We start from the raw sequence: 18,683 nt of genomic DNA, 5'->3' as shown, positions 1-18,683 counted from the left end.
ATGTTATTTACTTTTTATATATAAATATATTATTTATATGGTATTTTTGTAAATTTGTTATATTATTTATTTTTTTATAAAAACCATGTATATATGATGAAAATAATTTAAAAAATACTTTCATTTTTTGTTTTTCTTTATTTAAATTGGTATATTTTATTTATTTTTTAATAATTTATTAATTAAAAAAAAACAAATCGGATTGGATCATATATGAATATTCGACTTCTCGATCGGATTCAAATTTAGATTCATATCTATCATATTTGATCAGATCTTAGATATTCGGATCGGATTGGATATTACAATTAACTGTATCAAATCAGGTTTGGATATATAGATTCGAATATGATCCATTTGCATCCCTACCCTACCCTAACCCCATCGGGGCTAGAGATCTCAACCCCATCCCCCTTGCTACGGAAAAGCAGGGATTCCCGAATTTGCCCTGCCCTAGTGGTGAAAACCCACTGGCACTCAGAAACCCGATTAGCGGTCAAACAACGTGCCCCAACCCGGGCTGAAGGAAATGTCTTCCAATGTATGGCTACAATGACATGTGTGGGAGCGTTATGTTGGTAAGAGATCCCACAAGGGGTTGGAGTAGTTATGGTCACACTTCAAATGGAGGGGTCCCCCCTCTGTCCATTTTAAATTTTTATTATGATCTCCCATGGGCCATGGCAACGCTATCTGCTTCCTCTCTCAATTAAATCACTCCCCTCACACCTAACAGATCCATCATTCAGCATATGTGGCAGGTGTTCTAGCGTTCGGGGACCATTGCCATTTAATGGATTCCCTGTACCATATTTCGTTTAGAATTGGACAATCTTGCCCATTGGCTTCTTATTCCTTTTTTAATTACTTAATCAAAGATTGATGTTTTCTTATCAAGTTAAGCATAACGTCAAAACAGGTTTAAGTATAACTTCCTTGTAATTTTCTTTTGGCAGGTATAAGTTCCTGAATTCCCAGGGAAGCAAAGGAAATGAAACTATGGATTTGCTTGGTTCGTTGGAATACGGCTTTAGAATACGAACCAAAATGGTTCATTCCGATTTCAACCGTCCGTCTGATCGGATAGATACACCATTTCAATTCCAATTTTGATTACGAACCAAATAAATCATGAGAAATATAAAAAATTCTTCTTCTTTTTTTTTTCTTAAATCCATTTGTTTTTATTATCACATATTGTTATTTTCAATATATGATATTAATAATTTACGATATGACATTATGCCCACTATAAAAAGAGGTATCTTTATAATTGAGATCATGGGAATCTTATAAATGGTTTTTATTGATTCCTTCACCTCAAAAATTATAAATGTATATCAAAGGATCGACCCTACTATGTATAGAAACTTTTCACTCTGAAAGCCAAAAGAATCGAATAATAGGGTCGGGGCGGGCCATGTTTTGGTTGGGTTGGAACTTGGCATTTAGAATCTTAGATGAGAATAATGCCCCATTGCTCCCTTCATTCTACCATTATATCAACCATTTCTTTGTCCTTTGTCACACCCAGATTGAACTTAAACTTAGAATGCTCACTGGTTCATCGGGTCAACCGTCTGATCTCATAACTACTCACCATCAACTCTCATCCCATTGTTCCTGGTTTTGAAGTTGTCTGCTTGGTTTTGTTTTTCTGTTACTTTTTTTTTTTTTTGCTGTTTGCTTCTTAAAGGCTTAGTTTGGAAGGAGTATAAATACAATTATGTAGAGTGTAAAATGTTGTATTTTGTATTATTTAGAATATATTTGTATTTGTACTCTTTTCAAATCGAGCCTTAACTATTGTTGTAACAATTTGAGGGCTGTAAGTGGGGTAAGGCTTGGGTGTAAGTGGTTTCTTTGAACCGGTGAATAGGGGAATAGGCTCTTTGGGGCTAAGGATGTTGAGGCAAGAAATCAAAGTGAGAGAGAGTGCTTGAGTGTCGAATGCCAAATGTTGAGAATCGAATGAATTTCAATACAAGGAGGATCTTTATTTATGGGGGAGATCCCGAAATACTAAAAGGTAGGAGATGAAGATGTTTGTCTCTTATTGGGAAATGAAATATTGGATTTGCTGTCAATCATTAAGTGCGGCACTGGGGTTTCGCCATGTGTCTCATGAAGATTCTCCCGATGATCGGTTTTCCTTCCTCTCAAGATTTCTCATTACTCACGTGTGCTACTACTTCTTGCGTTGTTTTACTTAATTGACGTGGCGTTAATGACGTCATCGCTTGACGGGCGGCTTCTTGTTGACTCCACGTGGCGTCTCACTACGTCTTTTGCTGTTGTAGGTTCCACGTGTCTCCGGGCACACGCGGGCCTCACCATGGGCTCGGCCTGAGTTTCTCTCGATCTGAGTCGCGAGTGGGCTTGTAAATTGTCGGTTTATCGCACGCTTTGGCGGGCTTGAGTTCATCGCACATTCGAGTAGGCTTGGGGCCCTTGGATGGGCTTGGTCATGTTTTCCTTTGGTTCGGCCATCGAATAGGCCGATGAACCATGGGTTTATTACAGTTTTGCGATATTCGTTGCGAGTTCATCGCAGGGTTTGTGGTGTGTTGCGGGTTCATCAAAGTATGAAGGTTGACTGTGGGTTGCTCGTATGCAAGTTTGTGGTGTTGGTTTTGATGATTGATGTTCTATAAGGGTCTAAGTGATCACCGTATACCTACAAGGGTTATGACATTTTTTTTAAGGAGAGGCAAATAAATCAATGAAGATGTCATGGACTTATAAAAAATGGGCTTTCTAACAAATAGAACCCATTTAAGTCTGATTCATTTTTCGGTACTCGAATAATACATTTCTCTGGGCAAATGGATCTTAGGAAAAAAAAAAGGAAGAATGACTGTTCAGAACACCATAAGAATTCTTAGCCTCAGTATAATTGGGGTAAGTGCCAACTTAGAATTGATGCCAATTCACATGTACGTTTTAATATTTTAAGATGAAGTGTCTGTCATATTTTGAATTATGTAGAAAAAAAACTTTAGCTTATATACCCTTTATTGTGAGTGGATAAATAACTTATATACCCTTTATGGAATATCGATTTCCCAAAAAATAATAGTAATAGAAAAAATTGATCAATTACCTGATTGACTTCATTTGAAATCCCCATACTAAAAAGATTAGAAATAATTAAATGGGATTGGCCCATTAGGTCATCTGACGTAATCAAATATTGAGGCAGAAGATTGACCAAAAGACAGGACGTGGGTCAGCCACGCCACCCACGCGAGGCGCGCCACGAGGGTTGTACATTTTAAATAAGGGATAATGCTCACGTTAGCGATGACCCTTTATTTGTATTAATTATTAAATAAATAAAGATATTTGATTTCAAGGATACCACAAATCCCAGATTTCAGCGTTTAGAATTGTTTTTGGTAATAAAGCCGATAGAATTGCTTATCAAATTAATTAATTAATAAAAAAAGGAGTGCTTCAGAGTTCACACAAAGAGAGAGAGAAAATAGGTGCACTCTGAGTCTGATGCGCTGTAATGGAAGCTGAGAGTGAAAGGTCAAGTATGGAATAATAGAAAGGATTGAGAGAAAGGAAAGAGCCCAGCGGAACGGAGGGTAAAAAGGGGAAGCTCTAATAATTATATTCTTTTTCATTTTCCTTTGTTTTTTTTTTCATTTTATTTGAGAATGAATTTTATTAATCATTTACGTTTTCCAAATTGCTTGAGTCTGACTGTCTATTACAGCCACAGTAATAACACCTGATGTGTCTGATTTTCTTCGCTGCCCATTCAAGGTTCCAAATTTAACGAACCACACCCTCACAAGAGCGTTACCGACATCTCCAAATTCACGCCTTTGAACTCCTTTTACAACCTTATACTCTCCTATGTGGGATCCCATAAGACGTTGAAAGGAAGATTGGACTGAATAAATGCTGCCTTTAAGCAGTGATGAGATATAGATCGGCAAAGGATAAGTGCGTCATTTTGGGTTTGCTTTTTGCAGGGTTTCAGATGCTGGGGGACTGATAATTTGGCAAGATTATAGACGGGTTTGCTCGATTTTTCTCTGTTTTGGTCTTGATAAGGGGAATATTGAGTTTTGCAGAGCAAAGAAGTGCAGGGTTTCTCTTATTTATTTTTTTCGGTTTCTTTTTATTTTAGTGGGAAACATCAAACATAAACGAAGCGGAGCTCTGATTCTGAAGGAGATTGGAGATGGGTTTCTTTAGTACTATAATGGGTTTCTGTGGATTTGGTATGGGAACTTCTATTGGTCTTGTGATTGGCTATTATCTCTTCATCTACTTCCAACCCACTGATGTGAAGGTCATTTTTCTTCTTTCCTTTGAAATTTTTTTCTTTGAACTAAAATGAATTTCTGAATATGCTTTGTGTTGTCAATTGTTGGTTTGTTTGGTTCTTTCTATGTGATACATCTTAGATATACATGTTGAGAAGTAAGCTGTAAGTTGTAACTATTCGCAAGACTGAGGAGAAAACAGGGCTGAAATTTTGATGGACCAATGTGTTATAAATTCTTTTCGTAGCTTTAATTTTAAGCTTGCGCAACTAGTTGGTTGGTCTTAGCATTTGCTGGCATACCTTCTTGTAGTGATCTGGATGCGGAAAGCTCTGGCTCTGGTTTGAACTCTGGTTTCACAGGCTGATATGTCTCATGAATATCCAGTATGCGTTGGTTTTGTAATTATATTCATCAATGGTTTGATCTACCGATGGAGTATTGTCATTTTGTGTTTGGTAGTGAAGAGTTGACGCAAAAGAACAAAGTAGGATATCGAAATGGGATCATGATCCTGAAGAGTGACGATGGGCTTGTTGATTTTATATCATTTCTTACCAGACTCGTGGTCTCTATCTGCTTGACCTTTTTTTTTTCTCTCTTTTTATCTTATGATGAAAAGGGAAAGAACAAAAGGATTTCCAAGACTGCAACTAAAGCTTGGATACAGATGTGTGGTTGCAGATGCTAACTCCAAAAACTAAAAAAGAGATCTTTGTTCCCTGAAATTCAGAACAAGTATATGGTGGTATGCATCAGTTCAATATGTCATATACTTGATTGGATAAACAAGTTTGACTCAGAAATTGAAATTTAGAGGTATTGTGCGCATAGTTTTCAAGGCGCAAAGGCGAGGCTAGGTGACAAGGGGGCACCTTGTCGCCTAGGCAATGGATTTTTTTATGTAGAAAACATAGATCCTAGGGTAGTTCCCTAGGTACCATAACCATATTTTCTTAAGAATTATTCATAATTTTCATAAGAAAAGTATAGAGTTCATGTTAAAGTAAAGAAAATCAACATATTCATGAGAAGAAAAAGAAGGAAAAGAAAATTCAAAAAATATAGGGGTTGAACCCTTATTTTTGTTATAGGAAAAGAAGAAAAGAAAATGTGTTGATTAGAAAATGTGTAGTAGTAGTAGAAAATGTGTTGATTAGACAAAATTTTAAGTTCTTCCTTACTTATTGGTTCAGGTTTTAAAGTCTTTGGGGGTTCAATACATCATTTAGCAATGTTTATATTGATTAAACCCTAACAAATAAGAAAACAATAAAAAGAAATTAGTATATAAACACACAAAATGAATATTTTAGTTTAATAGGTGCCTATTTTATAATTAATGTCAAAAAAATAAAGAATAAAAAAGTATTTTATAATACATAGTACAAAACTGTTTGGAGTTTAGGCGAGGCGAGCCTCAAAGGGCGCCTTGTCGCCTTGACCACTATATTTGTGCAGTGTCCAATATGAGTTTATTATCATATTTTGTTGATATAGGTAGAAGTGTTCGCAAATGGATAGATATGAACTAAGTTTAAGCTCTTTGTTAAAGTTATTGGAGGGACCATTGCTTGGTCTGATGGTAGAATCTGAGGCCTACAAGGTTGAGAATGTAACATGAGGTCTGAGAGTGGTCACTTTGTGCAATAAAAATGCATGAGTTCAGGTCCGTATACAGTCCACTTCTCCTTTTACCCTGGATAGCTAGGACCAGCATTTGGTAATGCTGTTTCCTTTTTAACTGCTGATCGAATCACCATTCATGTGGGCAAAGTCTCCCTTCACCCTATATTAGCAGAGCTTAACTTTTGATGATGAAAATGATGGTGGTGGTCTGCTTCCATGTGAAACTGAATTGCCCATATATTCTTGTTTCCAACTATTTATTTATGTCTGATTTATAATTCTTATGTAAAATAGCTTCTCTTCTTTTGCATATATTAGTTTTTGTACTTCAGAATCAGATAAAACCAAATAGCTGATAAAAAAAGGATTAAACTAAATTCTCCTACAAGTCTATATCTGAATATGTCAAATAAACTGTGTGCCTGTTATTGTGTTTTGGGCCATTTGGTGCTTAATAAGTTCTTATGATAGAAGTACCAAACCCAAACTCTGACACACTTCGGTATTTTAAACTAAATTCTCCTACAAGTCTATATCTGAATATGTCAAATAAACTGTGTGCCTGTTATTGTGTTTTGAGCAGTTTTTCTAAATGATATGATTTGCAATATTTTCTTGTATTCTTATTTTTTTTGGTGTTTCCTTCCTCAGGATCCTGAAGTTCGTCCATTGGTTGAGCAAGATTCAAAAACCTTGCAGCGATTGCTTCCTGAGATACCTTTGTGGGTGAAAAATCCTGACTATGATCGTGTATGTTAGAAATGTCGGATACTTACCTAGACAACTGTCTTTTTTTTATTACAAATTTTGCATTTTGGTTCTGATAACCAAGTTTTTGTTGTTTGCATTTTTGTGAAGGTTGACTGGCTAAATAAGTTCATTGCAAATATGTGGCCTTATCTCGACAAGGTATTGGTCATTCTTATCTGCTGGGCACTGTATTTTCTCTGACCTTTTTGGTGGAGTATTTATGAATCTAGTTTCTTATTAGGCAATCTGCAAGATGGCAAAGAATATTGCAAAGCCCATTATTGCTGAGCAAATTCCAAAATACAAAATCGACTCAGTTGAATTTGAAGCACTTACATTGGGTTCTTTACCACCTACTTTTCAAGGTTGGTTTGTAACTTTTAAGTTGTTTTCCACCTTCCTATTATCTTATTTTTCAGCTTAATATAATGCATGCCTTGATCCAAGCCTTTGAAATTAATGTGGTGTGGTTTATGCTATCAACTATTCAAGAATGACTATGCAATCAAGAAATACTTGTGGATATTTTCTGATCACTCATGCATCTTTCATCATTTGCATAATGTGCCAGCTACTGATTAGCACCAAAAGAATTTATTGAAGAGTCATAATTACTGAATCAGGTCAATCCCAGGGGTTGGACATCTCTTAGACCCCCACACAAACATGACTTGATCCTTCAGAGTGTTTCATTTGAACTGCTATGCTGTTGGTACACAAATTTAATGGTCAACCTATGTGGAACCTTAGGCCTTCAATCTTCCCAAAAACCATAGAATCCTGCTCCTCAAGGTCCTTAGGAGTTTGTCAACATTGGGAAGAAAATCACAGATCCCATGTAAAGAGGGAGATTTCTGGTAAGTGTACTGATTTAATGACAATTGATTGTCTAAAGAGGGTTTATATCTGTGTCCTGTATATCTTAGTCTCTTGGCTTCCTATTTTTTTCTTGATGCCATTTTTCTGTATAATCTCCATCTTTAGGTAAATCTAATTTCTTTTTTGCACTTCTTTATGGAAAAAAAAATAGGAAATCAGTATAGATTGATGTGTATGTATGGGAAAAAATAGGAAATCAGTATCATCCAAGCCTTTTCTCAATTATATGCGGTTGGCTACATGAATCCTGCTTTGCCATTCTGTTCTGTTAGGAATCAAGGTCTATTGACACTCTCATCTGGTGACAATTATTGTCAGGTATGAAGGTCTACATTACTGATGAGAAGGAGTTGATTATGGAGCCATCTGTAAAATGGGCGGGAAATCCTAATGTAACTGTTGCCATTAAGGCATTTGGGTTCAAAGCAACAGTGCAGGTTGTTGACTTCCTTTTTGACTTGTTTTATGAGATTTATTCTACCATATTACTAGTCTAATTTATTAATATATCAAGCAAACCATTGTTTCTTCAAGTTATTGAATGAAGGCACTACTTTGCCTGTTCAGCAACCATTCTTAATATATGCTTGTTATAGAAATTGAGAATAACTTTGGCCTTGTTTGGTGGTACTTTTGAAAGTACTTTTCATACTTCCAAAAGTATGAAAGTATGAAAAGTACCGGAACGTGTTTGTTTGGGGTGTTTTTTACTTTAAAAAACACGAAGTAAAAGTACAAAAAACACGAAAAGCATAAAACTAGCTTTTTATACTTTGTGTTTTTTGGCCCTTTGACATACTTATACTTTCTAAAACGTGTGCATCAACCACACGTGTGAGACTTATACACCCCACCACGTGGTAGCATATATGAATGCCACATGGAAGTTAGATACATTAATGTATTCAATGACACATGGCATACAATATCGCTAACTTACCTTCAGGTGCCACGTGACATTCATATATGCTGCCAAGTGGCATCCACATGTCATTGATCCAATATCCATATGCCATGTGGCATTCATGTATGTTGCCACGTGGCACATATGGATGCCACATGTTATCTGAACATAATTTGTGACAATTATATGCCATGTGGCATGTAATATCATTGACTTAATTTCATATGCCACATGAATACCATTGACTTACTTTCAAATGCCATGTGGCATGCGTATGTATAAATTTTTTGTACTTTGAAAAACATGTTTTTGAAAAATTTCCATCCAAACGGTTTTTTAAGTAAAAGTACGAAATTAAAAATATACCACGTACTTTGGTGTTATTGAAAGTACAAAGCATGAAGTACCACCAAACGGGGCCTTTGATTTTCAAGTTATTTAATGAGATTGCCTAGATGACTCTGGAACCTTCTGTGTGGTAACTTGACTTGAAACTAGTAGGGAGTTCCTTGTTCCTCTCCTTGAAAGCCTTGTCACATGTTCAAAACAAACCTTGTTCCTTTCCTTTAAAGTATAAGTGGCTATCATTAGGGGTACAAGTCAGGCATCCAACCTGAATAATTTACACAGCATTGGGCCCTGCCCAAGGGCCTATTCAATTATCAACGAATGCCCAGCCTGAGCCTACCCAATGTGCTGCCCTAAGTATCATTGATTGGGCAAAACTCCATTACAAGGTTGGGAAAGGACTAATGTGGACTTTGCATTTGAACATACAACACTTCCAATCTAATTAGGAAACCTTTTCCTTTGCAATAAATATGGAGTGAAAATGATTTAGGGACAATGATAAAAACTACAAGGGGTCATTACTTGGTCTATGGTAAAATCTTGGGTTGGCAAGTGTGAGAAAGCTGGTTTGAGTTTGAAATCTGCCACCTTGTGTAAAAAATGCCAAAGATTAGGACCTTATCTATTCTACCCTTCCCAAGTAGCTGGGACCAACATTGGGTAATGACCTTTACTGATAAAAACTACAAGTTGGGATCACAAAGGGTTGGTTACAGAAAGCTGTCTCCTTATGTGCATTCCTGTGGTGAATTCTAGTACTTTTCAAAGTTTGTATGAAATTGGAAAAATAGTCTTTAAGTCTAATGCCTTTAAAGTTGCTGAACTATTATCTCTCTGGAAAGAGAAATCTATTTTTGTGTGTTAATGCTGATTGCTGTTTTTTCTTTCCTGGAGGATTTCAGGTGGTGGATTTGCAAGTCTTTGCTGCCCCACGTATTACGCTTAAGCCACTGGTTCCAAGTTTTCCCTGTTTTGCCAAAATTTTGGTTTCTCTTATGGAAAAGGTGTGTAGTGATTTAACCATAAGCTTTTAGTGTTGAGGATGAACAGGATGGACATTCTTATGTTAAATCTGGTATATTGGTTTTGCAGCCCCATGTTGATTTTGGACTAAAGCTTATGGGGGCTGATATTATGTCAATCCCTGGTCTATACAGATTTGTTCAGGTACCTAATATTCCCCCCCCCCCCCCCCCCCCCCCGCAATTTTATGGGAGAGAATTTGATAGCTGTATTTCAGACTGTGGGACCAATCAAAATACCCCATGCCGACCATACGTTCTGTGCCACATATACTTGATGACTGGGTGTGGGGACAGCTATCAAGTTCAGCTAATCCGTTATCATTTTATGGTGCTCGATGTTTGATGTTTCTGAATGTGGTGTTTTATGTTGTTTCGCTTTCTTCTGTGATTGTCATGGGTTGATGAATGATCTTTGAAGTTGTAAATACATTGGAATTTAAGAGTTGAAAAATGATGGGAAAAGGGTTACAATTAGTATATGTAAAATGTCAATATCCCTCATCATCATCATCATCCAAGCCTTATCTCTACTATATGGCGTCAGCTATATGAGTCTTGTTTCACCATTCTGTTCTGTTTAATGCCATATCCATTGGTAGATTTATTAATATGCCAATAGCCCTATTTCCTTTTTGTCAAAGCTTCCCCAGTTCCCCTTGGTTTGCATTATTGCCCTGAGCCCCTTAAGCACCAATCTTCTAGTGCTGTCATGCTTTCCGACATGTGAACAAGGGATGCTATCCAAGACCCACAAGTCTGTGGAGCTGTCCTTGTTCCATATAATTACATTGGGTAGTTAGGAATGTTGCAACTGACCAACTTATTTTGAATTGCTCTACTAATTCTGTTCAGCACATCTAATTAGTAGACCTTATTTATGACCTTTTCCTGCTTCAATGTAAAAGTGAAGCAATGCCATTTTTCTGTTATGTTCCCATTGTTTCTATTCTTATTTCACATTTTGTCTTTTTGTTCATTAAGACTGATTTTCCTGCAGGAGCTTATCAAAGATCAGGTTGCAAATATGTATTTGTGGCCTAAAACATTAGAAGTACCGATCATGGATCCCTCAAAGTAAAATTTGCATTTTGTTCTATTTAAGTTTTTCATGATGTTTCCTATCCTTACCATGTTGAAGCCCTTGACAAAGTAATCTCTCTCTGAAATTTGCAGAGCGTTCAAGAGACCTGTTGGAATTCTCCATGTGAAGGTTCTGAGGGCAATGAAGCTTAAAAAGAAGGATCTTCTTGGGGCTTCAGATCCTTACGTCAAACTAAAACTGACCGAGGATAAACTTCCATCAAAGAAGACAACGGTGAAGCACAAAAACTTGAACCCTGAGTGGAATGAGGAATTCAATATGGTTGTTAAAGATCCAGAAACTCAAGCTTTGGAGATTAATGTTTATGACTGGGAACAGGTACTTTTCTGTTTTAGAATGCGTTTCTAATTTCCAAGTTCTGTTCCTCAGTCTATATGTTCCTTTTCCTTAGGTTGGCAAACATGACAGGATGGGTATGAATGTCATTCCTTTGAAAGATCTTCCTCCTGATGAGTCAAAGGTCATTACTCTTGATCTACTCAAAAACATGGACCCTAATGATGTTCAAAATGAGAAGTCACGTGGGCAGATTGTGATGGAGGTGACTTATAAGCCTTTTAAGGAGGATGACATACCAAAAGATATTGAAGATTCAAACTCTGTGGAGAAAGCCCCTGAAGGAACACCTGCTGGTGGTGGTCTGCTTGTAGTTATAGTTCATGAAGCTCAAGATGTTGAAGGGAAGCACCACACAAATCCATATGTCCGGATCATTTTTAGAGGGGAAGAGAGAAAGACCAAGGTACGTATTAGGCTCCACTGTGGCAAAGAGTAGAAGGCAAACATCTTACTTTTTTCTCCTTTTTTTGGTTGAAAATAACTGATCCCCACAGTTCTCATATTGTCAACTGAATTCAACAAAGCCTCGTTCCAACTAGAATAGGGTTGGCTACATGAATCCTGTTTTGCCATATCTTCAGTCATATTCTTTGCCTTCAAATCATTTCTGACTACCTCTCTCCATGAATGCAAACTGTTGGGCGCTATTTGTAGCCCAAATATACCATGTAGAGATGTTCTTATTACCTTATTATTTTCTTCAAGTAAGAATGACTCGTCTGGCACTTCTCCCTATATATAGGTAAAAATCATTATACTTTTATTTACCCATTAATATGCTAATACCAGTTTTTCTACCATGGAACCGAGTTCAGACTTCAGAGTTGTAGAGATGTGAATGACTGGATATTAATTCATTTCATCAACTGGTGCAGCATGTTAAGAAGAACAGAGATCCAAGATGGGAAGAAGAATTTCAGTTTATGCTGGAGGAACCACCCACTAATGATAAACTCCATGTGGAAGTAGTCAGTACCTCAACAAAATTGGGCCTACTGCATCCCAAGGTACACATACATCACCTTTCTGCTTAAGCACATTAATAAATTACCTGTCAAAGAAGAAAGAAAAAGTAAAGTTTCATGGAATTTGAGATGCCTATACTCTATTTGATATGTGCTTGGTAGGGGGTCCTACAAATTTCAGATCTGGTGGTAGTGGGCTTTATGCAGTGAAAGAGGGGCTTTGGGTGTCAATGGATTAAGAATAGGATGGAGGATCAAGTAAACAGCTTGTTGTTCACTAAAGAATGAGCAAGAAATTATAAAACACTCTTGCTGTTAGAATAAACAGCAAAAAGATAGATCACTAGGGGTGCAAATGGATTGGATCATGATCCGATCCGATCTGAGATCCAATCATATTTGGTTGAATTCGGATAACCTCAGTTTGGATCTTCGGATTGGACTGGGTAATATGATCCGATCAGAAATCGGATCGGCTTCGGATCACCCCCTATCCGATCTGAGAAGATCTGATCTGATATATATGCTATATATTTATTTATATAAATATATAATACATATATATGTTATTTATTTATTTATAAATATATTATTTATATTGTATTTGTGTAAATTTGTTATGTTATTTATTTTTTTATAAAAAACATATATATATGATGAAAATAATTAAAAATACTTGTATTTTTGTTTTTCTTTATTTAAATTGGTATATTTTATTTTTCTTGTAATAATTTATTAATTTTTAAAGAAAACAAATCGGATCGGATCATCCAAATATCCAACTTCACGATCAGATTTGAATTCAGATCCATATCTATTAGATCCGGTCGGTTCTTCCGAAAGGATCAGATCTGTAATTAACAGTGTCGGATCGGATTCGGATACACCCTGATTCGAATCCGAACCAATCCGTTTGCATCTCTATAGATCACTTAGAAGAAATAGGTTAGAGAGCAGGAAGAGAAAAGAAATCATAGGATTCACTAAACCAAACTTTATTTCATCAAATCTACTACTCTTTTTTTTATCACAATGACTAGTTATAGACTCACCATAAGAACTTGGATGGCCCTTTCCACACTCCAATTTAAACTAGGAAAATGACCCAAATCAACTTTTAATTGTTTCAAGACTAAGACAAACCCATAAGGACTCAAAACTCTCAAAACATTCTAATAACATTTACTAATCTTACTGAAACTAACTTGGCAAAAATCCCTAAATAGCAAATCCAAAAATTATTAAAATCTTATTCGTAAGACACCTACAATTAGAAAATAAATTAAAAAAAAAAACTCAAAAATATTAGAGGTGTAAATGGATCAAATCAAATTGGATATGGGTAGATCCAAACTTGATTTGTTTATAATTGAATTTGAATTGGATTGCATCCATTGGATATCTATTAGACTCGAATTGAATTCGGATTATAATTAGATATTAAATAGTATAAATAAGTTAAACTAAAAATGATCAAAATATTATATATTACTAATAAAATGAAGTGTTTTCAATTGGTAATAAAATGGGGTTCTATTATCAAAATCCCATGAGTAACAAAATTCATATGAAACCACTATCAGAGTCAAAACAAGGACACACCAAAAGAGAAACGGGTAAAAGGACACGAGTGATTTATACATAGACAGACAAAGGAAGAAATAGATATACACACAGACACATGATCAAAAGTATATACAATGCCATACTTATAAAAAAAAAATTAAAAGTCTAAAAGTGATTTTAATATTATATTTTATGAACAAAATGAATTGAAAATTACTTCTATGAAACTTGAACCTATGACAATTTAGTGAAAATACAACATTCAAACTGACTTCATATATATATATATACACGTTGAATTGAAATGGATTATATCAGATTGGATAAGGGGTGGCTCCATATTTGATCCAATTATAAGGGGATTGAATTCAGATCACCCTTAATAGGACCTAATTTGAATTCAAATTCAGACAATTGGGTACTGTTTGAAGCCCTAAAAAAATATCGATATCCTTATCACATAATTGCACATTATTCTTTTTAATTTTTTAGTTGAATGTCCTAACTCCCTTGAATCTACTCTTTTCTTGCTGCTCTTATTGTTATCATTAGATGCAAAACTAGGGAAAAATGTTTGCGGGTGGGGGGATCTTGTATTTCAAAAGGAGTTAGGGTCTCCCATTTTGTATGAATATTAGGATTTACCTTTTGTTTCTTTTGTTTTTTGAGGGCTTAGCCCCTTATTACTATTATTTGTCGGTTACTGAGTCATATTTTCTCGCTCATTTTCGATCAGGAAAATCTGGGCTATATCAATATCAACCTCACAGATGTTGTTAACAATAAACGAATCAATGAAAAGTATCATCTCATTGACTCAAAGAATGGAAAGATTCAGATTGAGCTGCAATGGAGAACATCATGAGGATGCTGATTTTATCTTTGATCTGAGAGTATGAGACAGAGAAGACCTTCCATGTGTTGTCCAAAGTTTCAGACCAAATCAGATTGATTCTTGTGAATGAGAAATAAATTCCTAGTTTGGTTCCTGTATATGTAAGTTTGTTTGGTTCATTCATGCTTTTGGTATATTACCTGCGTGTATTTTACTACCCCTAGATTAGGATGAAGCCATAGAGATCGCGTTGGGGCCCTCTCTCCCTGTGTATTTGTTACACAAGGATCCTCCTGTATTTGGTTTCCAAGTAATAATACAGTGCCTCTGGTACAGCCTTGTATAGTTTTGATTCATCGTCCCAAATCTTGTTGGTTTAAGATCTGCTGGATCTTGTGGCTGTTGAATGGTAGGATTGGGACCCTAAACTGAATTTATTTGATAAAGAAGCAAGGTTGGGTCTACACTCTTCTGTGCTTGTCAAATAGCAAGATCTAGGGGTGCAATGAGTCGGGTTTGATTCACCCGAACCTAACCAAAGTCATTCCAACCCAACCCAACCCAACCCAACTAAGGGGCCTTTGGTAACTCTGAAGTTGCTGAACTGAAAGACTTGATGCTTCATCTTTTAGTGTTTGAAGTAATTAAATAATATAATTTTCAAGGGTATTGGCCTATTGGGGTCTATCCAAGGAAGCCAACTTCAGTTTCAGCCATTAAGGAGTTCGCAGCCTTGTTAAAATCTTATTCACTAAAAGTCGAAAGTAATAAGCTTTTTCACTTCACCTTCAGCTGTTATCAAACGGCCCCTAAATGGAGGAGGACATTGAACCTAACCCAGCCTGTCCTATATATAGTCCACTGTTACTCATGGTTCAATTCAATGTATCGATACTCCTACGTATCCAGAGTTCTAAGTTCAAGTCCAAAACCATTTGATTTCCCAACTTCCATTATTTGCCGTATTGGTGACCCTGAGAGCCAATATGATACTTTGTATAAAGGGCAGTCCGTGGGGTTTAGAGAGGGATAGATGTGCCTTACCTAAATCTGCAATTGAATCGAGGTTTAATCGAATAATTTGGGCTTGAGTTCAATTAGGTTTGATTTTAATTAAGTTTGAGTCAACAAGTTCGATTAATTATGTGTTTAGCTTGAAAACATGTGGTGTATCAAATCGATACTTTGAGGTTTGAGCCTTCTTTAATTATTGATATTCTATTTTTTTTCTTAATTTTTTCAATCGTTAAATTCGCAAATAGGTATACTAGGACTAGGATAGGTATTAATGTTTAAACCTATTAAAAAACTCTAATGTTTAGCATTTCAACGACCCTGAAATTTGAACCACGCGGTCCATGCCTACAGCCCTACACTCAACTAATCCCATGTATGCTAAGTTTTCAATGCTGCAATATCATTGGATTGGCCAATTGGGTTTGGAACTGCTTTACTTCAACCTTAACCCCAATTAAGACTGACCCAACCCTAAGCCGGTAGAGTTGGGGGGTGGTAACTTGTAAGTTTACTACTTAACCTGACCCATTCACACCCTATCAGGATGTTGCAAGTAAGGATGTCAATGGATGAGTTTTGAGTTTCCAAAATCAATTTGGACAGATTGGACGGATTGACAAGACATATTGGATTGGGCCGATCTGGTCCAAAATATTTATCAGATTGGATTGGGCCTGGTCCATCCGTAATAAATTTATATAGGATCGAGTTGGATTAAGCCAATATCTAGTCCATTGATATAAGAATATACGTGTCAATGGACCAGGTTTGGGTTGAAACCAATCTAAATCAAAATGATTTTGAATGGTCCAAACATTGAATTGGACCGATTCAAAATGGTCCAAAATATTCATTGGATTGGATTGGGTCTGGTCCATTTATAATGGACTCACATTGGATTGGACCAAATCCAGTCCAATTGACACCACTTGGAAGTATCCCCACCTTAGAGATGGTGCTTAAAAGAATCTGGCAAATACTTGTTAAATGGTCATTTACTAAAATACCCCCTATCGTGTTATGGATTTATTAAAATCTATCCTATAATTTGCATTTTACTAAAACACCTTGTAAGTAAGGTGGTCAGGCTACGCTCAGGGGTCTCCTTGAAGGACGAAGGATGACTAGATGTAGAAGGTAGGTTTGGGGATTAGGGCAAATGGAAGTGATAAGGCAGCATGATAGAATGATTGAATGATGATTTCGTTATGGGGTGGACTCTCATTTATAAGGAGGGATCCCAAGGACCCGAAAGGAAGGAGTCAAAAGCGTTTGATTCCCATTAGGAAAGGGAATATTGGATTCGCTACCGGTTATTAAGGAGCACTGCTAGGGTTTCGCCACACGTCCTATGAGATCTCTCAAAGACGAACTTTCCTTTCGTCTAAGGATTCTCATAGTCCGCATGTATAGTGTACTACTTTTTGTGATCCATTCAACCGACGTGGTGTTAATGACGTTATCATTTAGCGGGTGCACTTTTACTAAACCTACGTGGTGCTTTACCACACGCTTAACTTAAGGTCGCACGTGCAGGCCATATTTATTTCCAATTCACAGTGATCCCGTGGTTCTATAATGATCTCGGGTTCATCGCAAAACTGCGCACATTTGAAGTTCCATTGCGAGTTCTCATTAATCAGAGTTCATCGCAATTCGTCTTAAGTATGAGTTTGTCTCAATCGTGCGGTGAACTATACCTTCATTGCAGTCGTCTAATGGATTGTAAGCTCATTGTAGGTAGCTAATGAGTTGTGAACTCATCACAGGGATCCATGGGGTACCAATTTGGTCTCCTCCGTATTTTGATGGTCTGAGCGATCACTATGTACTTACACACCTCTATAGTTTGCAATCAATTTACTTAATGGACCTTACATTAGATGACAATGAAAAATAAGAATTTTGACCCTAACATCCATTTAAATTAATTTAATAAAAATAAAAAAATAAAATACCATTTTTGCCCCTAGTAAGACATAAGCAACTACTCTATTTGGTCTGTTTTGATTTCTATATGAAGTGTTAGGGGTAATTTTAGAATAAATAATCATGGACCCATGCCTTGAACATTTTTCATTCAGTTTAGGTGATTATCTTACTATTTTCATATGACAAAACAAAAACCTCTTAATGAAATGTCGATTAAATAAACAAGTTACAAAATATAAGGAGTGTATTAGTAAAATGAAAACTATAAAATAGGTTTAAGTAAATCTATGAAACTATATGAAATGTTTTAGTAAATCTATGAAACTATAGGAAATGTTTTAATAAATGAACAAAGAAAAAATGAATCTTACAAATACATATATTTAGCAAGTGGTGTAATGTGGGCTGTACGGGCAGGCATGGCCCACATTTTCATGCCACCCGCACTGTTCATGGCCGTTCTGGCACATACTGTGCAAGTTGGGGGTGGGGCACAGAACAAGTCTAGGCCAGGCTGGCCCATATTATTTCATTATTTTTCTTTTTTTATTTTGACTACAAAAAAAATTCAAAAAATTATAAAAAAATAATGAAAATTTGAAGAAAAAGATGACAAATTCAATGATTGCAAGTTTGCAACAACAATTTAAAAAATTCATCTTAATTTTTTATGCGAATAATCAATTCATACAATAAAAAAAAATAATTAAATAAAATTTGAAAATACTACAATAAAATGATTAAATGACGTTTCAGGCTATACCGTGCCTGGCATGGCCCGTCACTGTAACTGACAGGCCGTGTCAGGCACAGCTCTGGTCCACTGGCCGCCCGACCCGTTTTATAACTCTATATTCAGTTGGCAATACGGTGTAACTAAGTTTTAAAGAATTATTAATTTCTCCATATACGACCATGGGCACAGCTGTAATGAATGGCCACTTAGCCAGTCTCACACATTAGGCTCAGTTCGGAAGGAGTACAAAGCTCAGTTCGGAAGGAGTACAAATACAAATATGTACAGTATAAATACATACAAAATAATACACAATATGGGGTCCGTTTGGTTTATAGGAATAAGAGTTTGGAATCGGAATCGAGATGGG

General features: G+C 36.2%; 1 protein-coding gene across 1 annotated transcript; it reads left to right on the top strand.

The window, feature by feature from the left end:
* Positions 1 to 3,760: 3,760 nt before the first annotated feature.
* On the top strand, positions 3,761 to 14,973 carry LOC104604246 (synaptotagmin-2-like). The gene is made up of 13 exons (XM_010268518.3): positions 3,761 to 4,032; positions 4,145 to 4,309; positions 6,564 to 6,662; positions 6,771 to 6,821; positions 6,904 to 7,027; positions 7,860 to 7,978; positions 9,699 to 9,800; positions 9,889 to 9,963; positions 10,819 to 10,895; positions 10,995 to 11,241; positions 11,315 to 11,665; positions 12,138 to 12,269; positions 14,530 to 14,973. Exons 2-13 carry the CDS (start codon positions 4,199 to 4,201, stop codon positions 14,656 to 14,658), a joined length of 1,617 nt encoding a protein of 538 aa, XP_010266820.1. The 5' UTR covers positions 3,761 to 4,032; positions 4,145 to 4,198; the 3' UTR covers positions 14,659 to 14,973.
* Positions 14,974 to 18,683: the final 3,710 nt, after the last annotated feature.

This window comes from Nelumbo nucifera, chromosome 6, assembly GCF_055504915.1.
Source record: "Nelumbo nucifera cultivar China Antique chromosome 6, China Antique-T2T, whole genome shotgun sequence".
NCBI classification, from domain to species: Eukaryota; Viridiplantae; Streptophyta; class Magnoliopsida; order Proteales; family Nelumbonaceae; genus Nelumbo; species Nelumbo nucifera.
Note: the sequence above shows the minus strand (reverse complement) of the source record. Positions and strands in the feature narration are given on the sequence as shown.

Excerpts from the sequence above, each read along its gene's own strand:
- LOC104604246 (XM_010268518.3), top strand. The coding sequence starts at position 4,199 with ATGGGTTTCTTTAGTACTATAATGGGTTTCTGTGGATTTGGTATGGGA. Across the intron at positions 7,028-7,859 it reads TTTACCACCTACTTTTCAAG|GTATGAAGGTCTACATTACT; the intron begins GTTGGTTTGTAA and ends AATTATTGTCAG. Across the intron at positions 12,270-14,529 it reads TGGGCCTACTGCATCCCAAG|GAAAATCTGGGCTATATCAA; the intron begins GTACACATACAT and ends ATTTTCGATCAG.